The sequence below is a fragment of the Narcine bancroftii genome, chromosome 3, assembly GCF_036971445.1.
Source record: "Narcine bancroftii isolate sNarBan1 chromosome 3, sNarBan1.hap1, whole genome shotgun sequence".
NCBI classification, from domain to species: domain Eukaryota; kingdom Metazoa; phylum Chordata; class Chondrichthyes; order Torpediniformes; family Narcinidae; genus Narcine; species Narcine bancroftii.
In genome coordinates this window covers 51580335-51596867 of record NC_091471.1, presented here as the reverse complement: position 1 = coordinate 51596867, position 16533 = coordinate 51580335, and the positions used below count along the sequence as shown (strand labels likewise).

The 16533-nt window shown below is 41.1% G+C and overlaps 1 protein-coding gene across 4 annotated transcripts in view; it reads right to left on the bottom strand.

The window, feature by feature from the left end:
• Nucleotides 1–16533, bottom strand: part of rai14 (retinoic acid induced 14) — a 255675-nt gene that overhangs the window by 96740 nt on the left and 142402 nt on the right. For 3 of the 4 annotated variants that reach the window (XM_069924041.1, XM_069924042.1, XM_069924044.1), the window contains exon 8: nt 9241–9347. In XM_069924041.1, the coding sequence (XP_069780142.1) occupies nt 9241–9347 (107 nt within the window). Of the gene's footprint in view, nt 1–862; nt 892–9240; nt 9348–16533 lie in introns of those variants that run through there. The other variant, XM_069924045.1, reaches the window with a different exon arrangement.

The window sequence follows — 16533 nt, the reverse complement described above, 5'->3', positions numbered from 1 at the left end:
CTGAAACCTCATTCTTAACATTTTTTATTTATTTTAGACATACAGCAAGGTAACAGGCCATTTCGGCCCATGCCTCCCAATTTCTTCTTTCTTTTCTTTCTTTGGCTTGGCTTCGCGGACGAAGATTTATGGAGGGGTATGTCCATGTCTGCTGCAGGCTCGTTGGTGACTGACAAGTCCGATGCGGGACAGGCAGGCACGGTTGCAAGGGAAAATTGGTGGGTTGGGTGTTGAGTTTTTCCTCCTTTGTCTTTTGTCAGTGAGGTTGGCTCTGCGGTCTTCTTCAAAGGAAGTTGCTGCCCGCCGAACTGTGAGGTGCCAAGATGCACGGTTGGAGGCGATATCAGCCCACTGGCGGTGGTCAATGTGGCAGGCACCAAGAGATTTCTTTAAGCAGTCCTTGTACCTCTTCTTTGGTGCAACTCTGTCTCGGTGGCCAGTGGAGAGCTCGCCATAGAACACGATCTTGAGAAGGCGATGGTCCTCCATTCTGGAGATGTGACCCACCCAGCGCAGTTGGGTCTTCAGCAGCATGGATTCGATACTTGCGGACTCTGCCAGCTCGAGTACTTCGATGTTGGTGATGAAGTCATTCCAATAAATGTTGAGGATGGAGCGGAGACAGCACTGATGGAAGCGTTCTAGGAGCCGTAGGTGATGCCAGTAGAGAACCCATGATTTGGAGCCGAACAGGAGCGTGGGTATGACAACGGCTTTGTACACGCTGATCTTTGTGTGTTTCTTTAGGTGGTTGTTTTTCCAGACTCTTTTGTGTACCCCAATAAGTTTTGAAAGGTGGGAGGAAATTGGAGCCCCTGGGGAAAACCCAAGCAGGCACGGGAAGAACATACAAATTCCTTACAGATGGGGCAGCATTTGAATCCTGGTCCTTATTACTGGCACTGTAAAAGAGTTGCGCTAACTGCTCCACTAACTGTGCTGCCCTAATGGATTCGAGATTTCTGCCATCCACTAAACTGACAAATCGGGCTGCCCGTCTCTGGACTTGTTCGATGATGGTAGTGTTTTTGTTTGTGTATGTGTCCCATGTAACTACTGCATTTTCCAAATGTGGTCTGACAAGTATGAGGTAAAATTTCTCCTCAACAGAAGTCAACCATCTATCAACAGATTTACTACTCCAATTTCTTTGTTCTGTAGCAACTGTGTTGCAGTGCAAAATGAAGAACGAGAAAATGATCAGATGTAGTCGAGTTGAAGTTCAGTAAAAGTCATTTAATCAAACAGTCACACGTAACTTTTGAAAACCCCATGCGTTCCAAATGATGTCATCACATTGTGTCATCATGGCATCACTTGGAACCTCCCGAGCCAGGTCAATTAAGCCTCCAGTGAGTTGCTACATGCCCACCTCCCCACCACCCCAAGAGCTGGCAATAGGAGGCTAAACCTCTGATGCCATTACTGTCCACCACTCTTGTGCAGTTGTCCGTGCCTTTGCATCGGGTGCCGTGGTAAGGGCTGATCAAGGTTGAGATGAACGGGCTTTAGTTGGTCAATCGTAAATGTCTCTGGATGCTCCCCAATGTCCAGTTCACAAGTTGTACAATTATTTTGTAGCACTATGAAGGGGCCCTCATACGGCCTTTGTAAAGGTGGCCCGTGTGCACCTTTATGCACACAACAAACTCACAGTCCTGGAGTTCCTTTGGGATGAAGGGTCTCGTTGTTCCATTGCCTAGCAATGGGGAACTGGGGCCAATTTTCCAAGCTACTCCCACAATCTACATAAGATTTCAGTTGGTGGCACTTCCTGTCCTTGTGCTGAGGGCATGAACTCCCCAGGTACAATGAGCAGGGCTCCATAAACTAACTCTGCCAATGAGGAATTGAGATCCTCCTTGGGTGCCGTTCTTATTCCCAGGAGGATCCTGGGACCCTGGAAGTGGGCCATCAGTGCAGCCTTCATGTGCCTAAGGAAATGCTCCACCAGGCCATTCGACTGCCGGTGGTAGGCTGTTGGGTGGTGAAGCTGCATTACCAGCAATCATGACAAAATGCCTGGAGGTAAACTGTGGGCCTCTGTCGGAGATAATATGTGTGGGTAGGCTGAACCGAGATACCCAGGCAGAAATAAAAGCTCTGACAGATGAATCGGTCGATGAGTCCATCATAGGAACAGCCTCTGTCCACCTAATGAATCCATATATGAGAGTTAACAAGTATCTAGACCCTTGTGCATGACATGCGCATGGTCGAATCTGCACTACGGTAAAGCTAAAGCAGCACCTTCGCGTGCCTTTGCACTTTTGCAGATTGGCAGTCCATGCATGTCTTTGCCCACTATGTGACCTGCTTTATGAGTCCATGCCATACAAACTTGTCGGCTCTCAGGCGGACCATCGCTCGAATCAGGGGGCGGGACAGTCTGTGAATGGCATCAGCACGTAAGATAGGGCAAGGCTGACCTATGGAAATGTCACACAGGAGAGTGGTACCTTGCAGCCCAAAGGCTACATCCTCAAGTTGCAGGCTCGTGACAGCAGTTCTATAAGCTGGGAGTTTGTTGTCCTGGCACTGAGCTTTGGCAAGCACCATGCAGTCGACACCTGGAGAGAGGGCACTTACTGGTTGAATGAAGGAGTGGGACAGGGCGTCAGCCACCACATTACTCTTACTGGAGATATTTTTAATCCTGGTTGAAAATTCAGATATGCAAGGTAGGTGGCATTACTGGCGGGCTGACCAGGGATCTGATGCCTTCATGAAGGCAAACATTAGCAGTTTGTGGTCACTAAAATAACTGTGAAGTCCCTGCTTTCCAAAAAATAGCAAAAGTGTTTGACCGCTAGGTACAGCACCAGCAGTTCCCCATCGAATGTGCTGTATTTCATTTCCAGAGGGTAGAAGCGCCTACTAAAAAACGCTAGAGGTTTCCATTGTCCTTTGGTGTACTGTTCCAAGAATCTGCCTTCTACCCTGTTAGACACATCTGTCGTCAAGGCAGTTGGTGCACCCATTTATGGATGGACCAGCAATGTTGCTTTCACTAGCACGTCTTTGGTCTGCTGGAATGCTACCAAAGACATCTCCTTTGTCCACTCAAGTTCTTTGGCATCACTGGACATGAGGTTGAAGAGAGGTTTCATAACATGAGCTGCAGAGGGTAGAAAGCAACAATAGAAATTGACCATCCCCACGAATTCCTGGAGTTCTTTGATGGTATCAGGTCTCACAAATTAGGATGACTTCTACCTTGCTAGGCAATGGAATGACACCCCGGCTACTGATCTGATGTCCCAAAAATGCAACAGAGGACTGCCCGAATTTGCACATGGCAGGGTTCACAGTTAGCCTGAACTCCTGTAGGCAGCGGCAGAGTAAATGCAGATGCTACAGGTGCTTTTTGTGGGAGTGGCTGGTGACGAGTATGTCGTCCAAGTATACAAAAAGGAAGTCCATACCACGCTCCACTACGTTTATCAGTCGTTGGAATGTTTGTGCAGCATTTTTGAGCCCAAAAGGGATTCTCAAAAATTCGAAGAGGCCAAATGGTGTTATGATGTCAGTTTTGGCCACATCCTCTGGGTTTATAGGTATTTGGTAGTACCCACACATCAAGTCAATTTTAGAAAATATCCTGGCCCCATGAAAATTAGTCGTACGTATGAATCGAACTGTTATTTACCACAGTGAGCGCCGGACCTGCACTCCTGGTACAGGTGTCAAAGCACAAAGGAGGAAGGACAATAACCTCCACACCTGTGTCAAAGGTAGGAGAGTTCATCCAGGACGTAGAGTAAGTTGTTACGGTGGCCAGCCACCTTAGCCATTGTCATGGAGTAATGTTTGTCTGAGGGAACGTGTGCCCTTGTCGCTAGTATTCGTGGAGCCTGGGCCTTTTGGTGTGATGCAGCACTAGTTATTGTGGGCCTTGCGCCTTGCTTTCTCACGTGCCACAGAATGTCTACATGGGCAATCACTGTTTGAGGGTTATCAAAGTCCTTGTCAGCCAACATGAGGCAATTATCTTCTGGCATATGCTTCAAAAACAATTGTTCAAAGAGCAAGCAAGGCCTATGGCCATCTGCCAGTGCCACCATGTTATTAACTCCAATCAAGCTTCCAGTGAGCTGCTACAGTTCCCCATTACTAGTTCTCCAGCATCATTTTCCAGCAGTCAGATTGATGTCCTCTCTCGCCTCTCTTTCACTTTCATACAACTTTTTCTCAATATTTTTAACATTAAAATTTCACATCCAAAAATACAGAGTACATATGAATATTTGTTAAAATTCAGAAATATACACATCACAAAATCATATTTCATCCTTATGCCTTTGTTGTTATCTTTACTTCACTATTGCACTGACACATCCGATTTTAGCTTTTCCCTCTCAAATGACAAAGTGAATTCTATTATATTGTGATCACTAACTCTTAATGTTTCTTTTACCTCAACGTCTCCATCAAATCTGGTTCATTGCTTAGAAATGACTTTTCCCTCAACCACAAACGGCTTTAAAAAGCCATCTTGAAAGCATTCCACAAATTATTTCTCTTGAGGTCTAATACCAACCTGATTTTCCCAGTCTACATGCATATTGAAGGCCAACATGACCTCTGTAAAATTACCTTTTTTTACATGCCTTCTCTAACTCCTGTTTACTTTTCATCCTGCATCCTGGTTGTGCACCTTTCCACTCCAGCTCCTTTCTTTCAAGCCCAAGCAATGGAAAGTTTTGGGGATGCAAAAACTGGTTTTAAAGTAATCAACTCCTTCTTGTTTAAACCTGTGGTTACTTTTCTCTTGCCAAACCTTTTGCACAATCATTCAACCCTCTCTGATTTCAATGTAACCTTTCTTACATAAAACATTACAACACAGCCTTCAATTGAACTAATGCAGTGGTCAGCACAATACAAAAAGTAAAAATCCCTTTCTACCTCATAACCTTTGACTTTTCTTTCATTCATGTGCTTGTCTAAGAGTCTCTTAAATGCCCCTAATGTTTCAGACTCCACCACCACCCCTGGCAAGGCATTCCAGGCTCCCACAATTCTTGTGTAAAAAAATCCTGATGTCTCCCCTGAACTTTGCTCCCTTCACTTTGTATGCATGACATCATTTATGTTCAAGAACTTCATCAGCAACTATCCAAGTTTTTAAAAATCACATCATAACATTCCATTCATTTAAAAAAAAAAATTAATTCACAAGATGCAGACACTGCAGCCAAAGCCAGGGTTCAATGTTCATCCCTTGTTGCCCCTACAGCTGACTGGCTTGCTGGACCAGAGGTTAGTCACCCACATTGGGAGATCTGGAATCTATAAATGTCAGACCAGGTATCATCTAAGAGACATTAGTGAACCAGATGGGTGCAAACAGCAAACCCTTCAGCATTACTAATTCCAAGGTAATGTAATTGAATTTAAAGCACTAACCTGCTGTAGTGAGATTCCAATTCATGTCCCCAAATCAATTAACAAGAGACATCCAATACATTCAACAATATCCCATGATTAACCTTCTGGGCTGCTATAAACTTGCTTTATTATGCTATTTGCAGTGCTGTTTCCATGGCACCCACCTTTAACTAGCATTGCTATACAAAAACATGGTTAAAACTTAATGGTGGCTTAAATTCTTGAATTCCAAGAAACTGACCTATTTGTTTTTATTGTGAGCATTCTGGAAGGTTTGAAAAAGCCTGCCCAGAACATAGCTTTGTATTTGGTGAATACAATTAAAATTAGATCACCAAGATTTATTTGAGCAATTTGTGATGTTTATATGGTAACGAAAAACCAATTTAAAATTTATGTTATTCTTGAAACAGAAATACTTACCGATGATAAAGTAAAGAAACTTGTATAATCATGTTCCAAACTCTCTTAGCAAACTAAGCTCAGGAAATTCAGTACAAAAAGTTACCTAATGTCAACATTGCATTTGCTGCATTTGTTATCTGCTAAAGACTAAACTGAATTGTAACTGGACAGAGAAGCAGCTAAATGCAGCATTCTATTCCTCGACACTGATAATATGCCAGATTGTTTCAAAGGGAATGCTCATTTGAAAGTTTTTTTTACATCACACGCTACGTTACTAATGACCCTGCAACTTAATTAGTCAAAGTTTTGTTTGTGTGATTGGCCCCTCTTTCATTATGAAGTCCTATGCACGATATTTTTAAAAAATCAGTAAATGATTATCACGTGTCAATGCTTCTGCTGTTATGCTGTAGTTAAGGTTAAAAACCCAACACCCAACCCCAACCAACCATTTTTCCCCTGCAGCCGCTGCAACCGTGTCTGCCTGTCCCACATCGGACTTGTCAGCCACAAACGAGCCTGCAGCTGACGTGGACTTTTACCCCCCTCCATAAATCTTCGTCCGCGAAGCCAAGCCAAAGAAGAAAGAAGGTTAAAAAAAAGTATGCCTTTGATAAAGTTAGTAGAAATTACAATAGAAGCTGATTTTTATGATGGTGCACCATATTGTGTCCAAATTTCCAGAATAAATTTTTTATATGCCACCTGGAAACAAGATAAAGTGTACAAAAAAAAATCAGCAGGTCTGTATGATGTTAAAAGCATCTGTTCATAACTTTATGATGGAAGACAAACTGGAGTCCAGTCAAAATGATTCTAATACATTATATGAAACAAGGTGGGATATTTAATGTTCTGAGTATAGATCCACCTCTCAAAATATTCACTTTCTCACTCTGCTTCCTACCTTCAACATCCACTGGAATAAATATAGCTACATTTTATATCTTGAATCTAATTGGTGTTAACCTTAAACAGGTTCAAACACAATCTGATAGGGTCCCCTCATTCTCACCTCTCACCCCATTAGCCTCTGGATTCACTACATCATCCTCCATCATTTTCACCAGCTGCAACTAGACCCCACCACCAGACACATCTTTATTACCTTCTATACAGATTGTGCTCTCTGTGATCCTCTTGTCCCCTCATCCTTCCCCACCCCCTCTCCATTATCCCTGGAACCTTTTCCAATAACTGCAGAAGTGTAACACTTGTTCTCACACTTTCATGCTCTCTACCATACAGAGAGCAAAACAGCCCTTCTTCAACCATCCTCTCTGTCCTGGACTTTCTCCACTTCCAGAGTCATGTCCAATGTATACTAGAGAAATAACACTTCGTATTCCACCTGGGCAGTCTACAGCTCAATGATATGAACATAAAATTGTCTCATTTCAGGTAACGAATTCCCCTCTCCACTTTTCTATACTAATCCTTCACCTTATTTGGCCCCTTTCCCATCCATTTTCGTCCTCCCTCCTCTGGTTCCATCCCTCTCCACCCCACTCCCCACTGGATTCCTCCACTTGCTCCTCTTCCCCTGCATTTTGAATCCATCTGGTCTCTTTTTATACCACCATTCTTACCTTCTCTTAACAGATTCCACACGATCAGCCTTTGTTTTCTGATCACCTACTCCTGTAGTTCTTCTTTCTCCACCTGACCCCTTGGTTTTTCTTGCCTCTCTCTTCCTTTGGATGGCATCTACCAATCCTCTGCCTATGACTGTCATGCTTTTCCAAACCCTGGCCCACCCCTCCCAGCCTGTCCTCTTCACTACTGGCTCTTCTAGTACATTTAACCAGAATCTAGGAAGGGTTTTGGCTCGAAATGTCAACTTTTTAAAAAAATCTCTCACTGATGTTGTTTGACCCAACGAGTTCCTCCAGCAGATTGTCCTTAGCTTTGGGTTCCTTCATCTGCAGACTCCTTTGTGTCTTTCCTGATTGTGGCTATTTTTGGTTATATTTTTATGCAAAACATTGATTGTAATTTCATAGTAGCTAGTTTACATTCTCTTTGCTTCCTCTCTGCTATAATTTCAGCATTAATGAAAAGAAACATAATAGTCTATTTTAGACATGTATCATATTCCTTTGGTAGATGATAAACTATAGAGCAAACAGATCAAGGCAGAGAGTAAATCAGAAATACATTACAAGAGATAACATCTTAGAACAGGGATCAAATGGGTAGAGTTAACTTTAAAACCATTATATATTTCTTTGAAATAACTTGTTTCAAGGGAATATTTCAAAGTATTAAAACAATTACAGTATACTACAAGGGCAAATAGTTTGCTGAATTTTGCTAAATAGTGGGATAGTTGATACTTTTAATGAAGCTAGCATTACATAATGAAGTAATACAGTATTCTGTTTCAATCTGCTACAGCCAACTTTTGAATAGATTGTTCCCAACTGAAGAGCCTCACGTTAACCTCCTATGCATTGAAGACATCTATGTGAGGCACTGGTTCAATGCAGCCAACATCATAAAGGGCCCCTGTCACTGCTATCTTCCAGCAAAAGGTACAGAAACCTTAAGTCTAACATTCGTTGGCAGGTAGGTTCCAGGTAGCAAACCCCTTCCCCGCCCCCCCGTCAACAGGTAGGTCCCAGCATCCAATAGCAAACCGTCCCCCCGCTTCCACTGTAATACGCTAATGACCCCCTCCAGCATTTGTTCTGGCACCAACCCTGTCCAGCACCACAAAACATCCCTGGGGTTTCCCTTTCCTCTATTGATGACATTCACCAGGAACATTGATTTAATTAGATTGATGAACAATATCCTATAACCTTGGGTCTCTTATAAATGAAATGAGTAAATTATTCCAAAATATTTAAAAACATTTATTTTATATTATAATCAGATTTATGCATAAAAATATAATTTCCTGTGTATTATGTGTGCATGTATGTGCACAATGGTTTGGAGAAACACTTTCATCTGGTTACATACAGTCAGATGATAATAACCTTGAACTTGAAGAAAGCCTTTCTCCAGTATTAAAATTCCACTTTTTTTTGCACTACTGAATATTTATTATCTATGCTTTATACTTATAATATCTTTCTGTATTGGTGTATACTATTGGAGTTCTATTTTTAATAAAGTACTTGGCTGCAGCATGAAAGAATTTCATTGCATATGTACATTGTCCTTTGTGTATGACAATAAACAAATGATCATTATCACAACATTCACTTTTTTTATTACAAACACTCTAACACATTTATCGCAGATTGTATTCAACTCCGTTTTCGTGTAGTCATTCTCACATTGCTTTAAGTTACAATTTTAACCTGCTACAAAGATATAATTAACTAGTTTGAAGAGGAGGTCATGGAGGAAAGTAGAAATGATACAATAAAATTATTCAATCTCCAATACAATGCAACTATGATTTAAATCTTGAGATAGCACCACTTTTACCTCCCATTCTTGTCTCGTGCATCAATGTCCGCTCCTTGATCTACGAGGTAAAGACACACCTCGCCATGGTTGTTCTGTGCAGCCTGGATCAGTGGTGTAAAACCTTCCTAAAATTCCAAATAAATGCACGATTTCAGAATAAAAAAACTTTGCATATCAATATTGCACAGCTAAGATTTTGCACTCACAACTTTCCACCTCAGAGCAAATGAATCTGTCTCTAAAATGGAACTGAAATTTAAGAAATTCCAATGCTTTAATTAAAAAATTGATTTACAATTTAATGCGACCTTGTGTCAGTCATTGAACCCTAATGGTTTGGATATACCAGGTTTATTTAGCTGGATGATTTTCTAGGACTTTGTGCAGCACTTGTTCAGTCAAAAAAATGCAAGTTAGATTCAAAGGCAACTATTCTCAATGGTCTTCTGGCATTAAGAATTTGGTTTAAAGGGCTATAAAACAGTTTATTTCACCTTAAAGTTTCAATCATATCCATGAGCACGGTGTTATTTTTATAAACGAAGCAACTACATGGCAATTTTTTAAAAAACCCCAAAAAAAACAAAGCAACTACACGGCAATTAACCATTTGAAATAAGGGCAAATCGAGACCAAGAATTCATCAATCTCAATTTTGAATTGTTCTAATTGCCTATGCTAATATGAAAGCTTACATATTCACTCCATTGATGATTTAAATTCAGGGTCCCGAGTTCTGTTTGAGAAGTATAAAGCTTCACTTGATTATGAAATCATCAGTTCAATGTTGAAAAGTTATAGAAGTTACAAAAGGTTTCTACGGAATGGAAGTTTTACTAAAGAATTAAAAGTTGATCCTTGTTTAAACACATGTTTAGAATATTTAGTCACATTTGGCACAGTCTTACCCACTTCCATTGAAAAACATGATTAGCATTTACGTTTGAATGGCAACAAAAGTAAACTTTTAATTGGAAAAAATCAAAACAATTCTGCCAACTTCAAATTAAAACATGTGCATTACAGACAAGAATATTTTGCTTACATGATTTTAAAATATGATATTGTCTATCAATAAACAATCAACTGCAATGTTTTTTTGCCATTACTGGATCAAAATTCAAAACTCTCTCCATAAAAGCAAGGTGTATGTACATTACAAGGTCTACATTTCAGGAAAGCAGCTCACAACCACTTTTTCAAGGGTAATTAGGGATTTAAAAATTGTCTGATATTGGTTTTCAAAGGATCTGAAATAGAAGTCTTGAATAATCCAGCTAAAAAATATAGTTCCATGAATTCCCACATTATTCCTGAACAGGAAGCAGAGACTGAAAAGAACAAAATTCTCATTCTAGCCACAGGGATAAAAAAAACCTTTAAGCTGAAGAGAAATTCCCTTTCATTTGAACATTCCATGGGTTTTGTGGATTTTTTGGAATCTTTACATAAACATATGTGGCATTTTTGCAAATAGGTCTCAGTTATTTAGTCTGACAGTACCAGAAGAGTAAATGTTCAATTATTAATCAGTTCTATGTATTATACAAGTAGAATATTTTAGTCACAACTTTTGACTAATAAAGTCTAAATAAGCTTTGGAAAATACTATAAAAGAATTTTGACTTTATCTTACATCAATGGAAACAGCATAGGACTAGACTTGCTGACCATGGATCAATTCATATAAGTCTAATAGCAAAAACATTCTGGGTCAGGATAACGAGAACAGCAGGGATTATGGTGTAGAGTTTTTTATTTTAATGCAAGGACGATAATGGGAAAGGCAGATGAGCTTAGAGCCTCATTTAGGACATGGATAGTGAAGCCACTATGAAAACTTGGTTGTGAGAAGGCAAGACTGGCAGCTCAACTTCCCAGGGGATATTTTAGACATAACAGTGGCTGTAAAAGAGGTGGGGGAGTTGTCTGGAGTTAAACAGGAAACTCTGCAGATGCTGTGAATGTTGTGTAGTACACCAAAGCATTGGAAAAACTCAGCAGGTCATGCAGCATCTATAGGAAGATTGCTCATAGTCTAACTGGGTGGAAACCAAAGTTTTCGGCCTGAGTCTTTTGTTATGACATGAACAACAAGCAGGCAGGTGCCTCAAAAACAAAGGAAAAAAAGTTGGGAGGGGGAAGAAGGGGAAGAGAGGAGTGAGGAAGGGCAGGACCTCAGGCTAATAGGTAGGAGGTCTTAGGTGGATATAGATGGGAGGATAGAAGAGGAAAAAGATGAAAAGTGAAGAGGTAGCTCTCTGAATGGTGATGGAAGGGGATGGGAAGCTGGAGGAAAGTGAAAGTCTCGGGGGAGGGGTTTAACACAGGTGAATTACTGATTGGGGAGAATGTCATGGCTGCACTAAGAGAACATATCTTGGGGGCTCTTCCTTCTGGACCTCAGGTATATGAAAGGGTCAATCACTATGATGGGAATATAATATAGGTCTCCCAATAGCCAACAGGAGCAAGAAGTACAGATTTGCATGCAGATCATGGAAAGACACAAAAACAATAGGAAGATTTTAACTTCCCCAATATTAACTTGTCCTGCTTAGATGGCGAGAATTTTGTCTAGGTGCATCCATGAGAGTTTCCGAAAATATTTTAAGTATTATATGTTGAAAGCAAAAGGACAACCAGGGAGATAATAGGTCCCCTTAAGGATCAGTGTGGTAATTTGTGTGCAACTCCACAAGAGATGGGATAGGTCTAAAATAAATATCTTGTATGTATTTAGCAAACAACATACTGCAAAAGGAACTCAGGAGGTGAGGCATCATCTCTGAGTAGAAATAGTTAGTCAACATTTCAAAACAAGACTCTTTATTGAGACCCAAGTGAGAAGGGATGGAAGAAGCTGGGGATGTGCTAAAAGGGTATTGGACAGAATCTAATTTGAGACAGACAGCACTGTAGCAGGCTCTTCTCGCCTGCAAGCCCGTGGCCAGCCAAATACACCCAGTTAATCTACAATCCCTGTACGCTTTGAAGGGTGGAAGGAAACTGGAGTGCCTGAAGAAAATCCTTGTAGACATAGGGAGAATGTACAAATTCCTTATAGACAGCACAGGTTTCGAACTTAGGTAGCTGGCGCTGTAACAGCATTGCACTAACCACAACACTAATTGTACAACTAGGACAGTGTTCATGCTATTGAGTTTAGACTATAAGACATAGGAGCAGGAATAGACTGTTCAACCCATCGAGACTGCCCTGCCATTTAATCATGAGCTGATCTATTTTCCCACTGAGCTCCACAAGTTTACCACCCTTTGGCTGAAGAAATTCCTATGCATGTTTTAAGTGGACGACCTTCAGTCCTGAAGTTGTGCTCTCTTGTCCTAGACTCTCCCACCATGAGAAACAACCCTTCAACATCCACTCTGTCCACACCTTTCAACAATCAAAATGTTTCAATGAGAGCCCCCCTCATTCTAATTCCAATGAGTACAGGCAAAGAGCTGACAAATGCACCTCATATGATAACCCTTTCATTCCCAGAATCATCCTTGTAAACCTCATCTGAATCCTCTCCAATATCAGCATATCCTTTCTTAAATTAGAACCCAAAACTGCTCACAGTACTCCAAGTGAGGTCTCACGAGTGCCTTATAAAGCCTCAATGTCACATTCCTGCTCTTGTATTACATTCATCTAGAAATGAATGCCAGCATTACATTTGGCTTCTTCACCACCGACTCAACATGCAAGTTTACCTTCAGAGTACCATGCATGAGGTCTCCCAGATCCCTTTGCATCTGGTACTTTCAATTTTTTTTCCCATTTAAAAAGTAGTCTGCTCATTTATTTTTTTTCTACCGAAGTGCATGTCTGTACACTTTCTGATATTGTATTTCATTTTCCTCTCCTCTGCCCATTCTCCTCATCTAAGTCCTACTGCAGCCTCCCTGTTTCCTCAATACTACCTGCTCCTCAGAAGTTCAGGAGAAATATGATGTTGTTCCTCAGGTTTACATTTAGCCTCACCCTGGCAATAGATGAGGCCAAATTCAGATATTTCAATAGAGAAATCATGAAGGGAATTGAAATGGTTGGCTACTGAGAGTTAAAGCACAGACCTACAGACAGTGTGTAGACATTTGGTGAAGCATTAACACAATCTGCATTTGGTCTCACTGTTGTAGAGGAGGCCACATTGAGTACACTGAATGATGTAGAGTAGGTTACATGATGGGCATGTAAAGCTCTGCCTCGCCTTTCCACTTTCAATTCCCTTCATGATTTCTCTATTGAAATATCTGAATTTGGCTTCATCCATTGCCAGGGTGAGGCTAAATGTAAACTTGAGGAACAACATCATATTTCTCCTGAACTTCTGAGGAGCAGGTAGTATTGAGGAAACAGGGAGGCTGCAGTAGGACTTAGATGAGGAGAATGGGTAGAGGAGTGGAAAATGAAATACAATATCAGAAAGTGTACAGATATGCACTTCGGTAGAAAAAAATAAATGAGCAGACTACTTTTTAAAATGGAAAAAAAGTTGAAAATACCAGATGCAAAGGGATCTGGGTGACCTCATGCTTGATACTCTAAAGGTAAACTTACAAGTTGTGTCAGTGAGGAGGGAAGTACAGATCCAAGAGTCTCAGAAAAACTGATTCCCGGAAAAAGCTAATGCAGGTGGAGAGGGGAAGATGTGCCCAGTGGTAGGATCATGCTGAAGTTGGCATATGCCAAATATTGAGGCAGATCTGGCAGTAATACGAGAAATTGAGGAGATAGGTGCATGGACTTTATCACTATCAGCAAGGAGATGTTCAGATTTGGTATAGAAATAAAATATTTCAGATGTCCTGAAATGCAAGGCCTCTTCCTGGGAACATATGCAGTGGAGGAAGTGGATAAAGAAGTTGCATTCTTACAATAATCTGGGTAGCTGCAGGAGTCCATGAGTTTGTAATAGTTTATCTCCTGAAAAGGAGACAGAGGGTGCAGGAAGGGGACAGATGTGTCCAGGTAAATTTAAGGGCAGGGTGGAAACTAAAAGTGAAGTTTATGAAATTGTTGAGTTCTGAATAGGTACAACAGGCAGGCCAAAACAGTCAAGGATGGAGCAGAGGCAGTGATACCCAATTAGATCAAGGACTTTTTCACACACCCAACAAATAGGCAGGCATAGCTGGGGGTCCATTCATGTATTTAGACAAAATGGGAGGAGTCAAAGGAAAATTTATTAAAGGGAAGGGCACGTTCCACCAAGGAGAGTAAATAATAGATGGGGACTGTATGCCTCTGTGTTCAGGAAAACAGAGGCATGAGGCCTTCCTATTGAGGAATAGATATGGAAAGGGATTCCACATCCATGGTGAAGATGAGGCAGTGAGGACTAAAGAATTCAAAGAGGTGGAAGCAGTGAATTATGTTCCTGATGTAGGTGGGAAAAGACTGGATAAGAGGAGAAACAGGATGTTGCCGAGATATGAAAAGATAGGTTCAGTGGGACAGCAGCAGGAGATAGAAGTGGGCAGTGTGGGTTGGGGAATGATCAGGTTAGTGGTGGGCTCACCTGAAGCAATGTGGTCCATGTTAGTCTGAGAGATTATATCTCTAGCAAGTTCTTGGTCTAGGGTTAGGTATGAAGAACTGTCTGAGACCTGATGACTGCCCTGTGAAATATAGAGCTCAGTGAGCCAAACTGTATCTCAACTGAGGACAACAGAAGCTAGAGCAACCAGGGAAGTGCACAAGGGAATGGAAAATGGAATTTATCTCAGACAAGTGCAAATTGATATATTGTGGGAAATTAAACCGGGGAGGAAATTAAACACAGAATTGTAGGATCATGGGGAGTGTTACTAAATGGTGAAATCTTACAGGTACAAATAAATAGTTCCCTAAAGCAGTGACATGGGAAAATAGAGTGGTTAAGAAGGCAGTTGGTACATTTGCCTTCATGAGCTGAGCCATTGCATTCAGGAGATGGAATGCCATGTTAGAAATCATTGGTCAGGCTGCAGTTGAGTACTGTGTGTAGTTCTGGTCACCGTACAAACAGAAAGGAGATAATTAAAATAAAGAGGGTGCAGAAAAAAATTCACAAGTACGTTGCTTGGTCTGAAGTCACAAATGACACAGAGTTTGGATAGGCTGCTGGTGTTTTCCCTGGAGTAAAGCACACTGAAGGGTAAAAATTACAAATTGGATTGAAATGGTATTCAGTCTTTTTTCAAGGGTAAAGGATTCTAAAACTAAAGAGCACAGGATTAAGGTGAGAGAAGAAGGGGATCTGAAAGGTGATTATTTTTCCCACACAGAGGGTGGTGGATTTCAGGAAGGAGCTACCAGAATGAGTGGTAAAGGCAAATACAATTACTATGTTTAAAAGTAATTTAGACGAGTACCTGGATAGGAAAGATTTAGAGAGTTTGCAGAGATGAGTTGGGGATAGGGCCTGTTTTATGAAACAACATGCACCTAATCCCAGACCTTGTAATGGTCTGCCCAGTGGGAAGAATTTTGGGAACAGTAACCATAACTCACCGAGTTTTAAGATGGATATGGACAAGGATGAAAGTGAAAGTGCCTAATTGGCATTAAGTTAATTTAAAAATATTAGGCACGGACTCAAGAAATTAGATTGGGAGCAGGTTCTTGATGGTAAATCCATATCTGACACGTACAAGTCTTTTAAAGGGCAACTGGTTCAGGACCAGCATGTTCGTGTGAAGATGAAAAAATATGGATGGCAAGGTTTGGAAGAGATTATTATAAGTTTTGTCAAAAAGAAAAAGAACAAATGCCAGGTTTAGGAAGCTGAAATCGGACATGGCCCATGAGAAATACAAAGGAAGCACGAAATTAGGGACTAAAAGGGGCCATGAAATGTATTTGGCAAGAAGGATAAAGACATTTTGTATGTCTATTAGATGGAAAAGGAAGAGGAAGAGTAGATTCACTCAAGGACAAGGGATGACATTAACATGTAGAGCCAGAGGAAATTGGTGAGGTCCTTTGAGTGCATTGGTATTAACCAAAGACAGGGATGATGGCGAGAATAGGGAGGGGAATGTTGATAAACTGTAGGATCATCAATATTGAGGAGATGGGGTGGGTGCCTTGATGAACATCACAGTGGTTAATGTCCCCCATCCTAGGATACTAAGTGAAGTAAGGAAGGAAACTGCTGTCTTGCTGAGAGCATTGTATCCTTTGTAGCCATGGGTGAGGTGCCAGAAGACTGGGGAGTAATAAATCACAACAGGAACAGATCAGGACATTTTATGCCACAGAGCCTTACATTAGTGCTTGTGAAGTTATTGGAGAATATTCTAAGGGACCAGATTT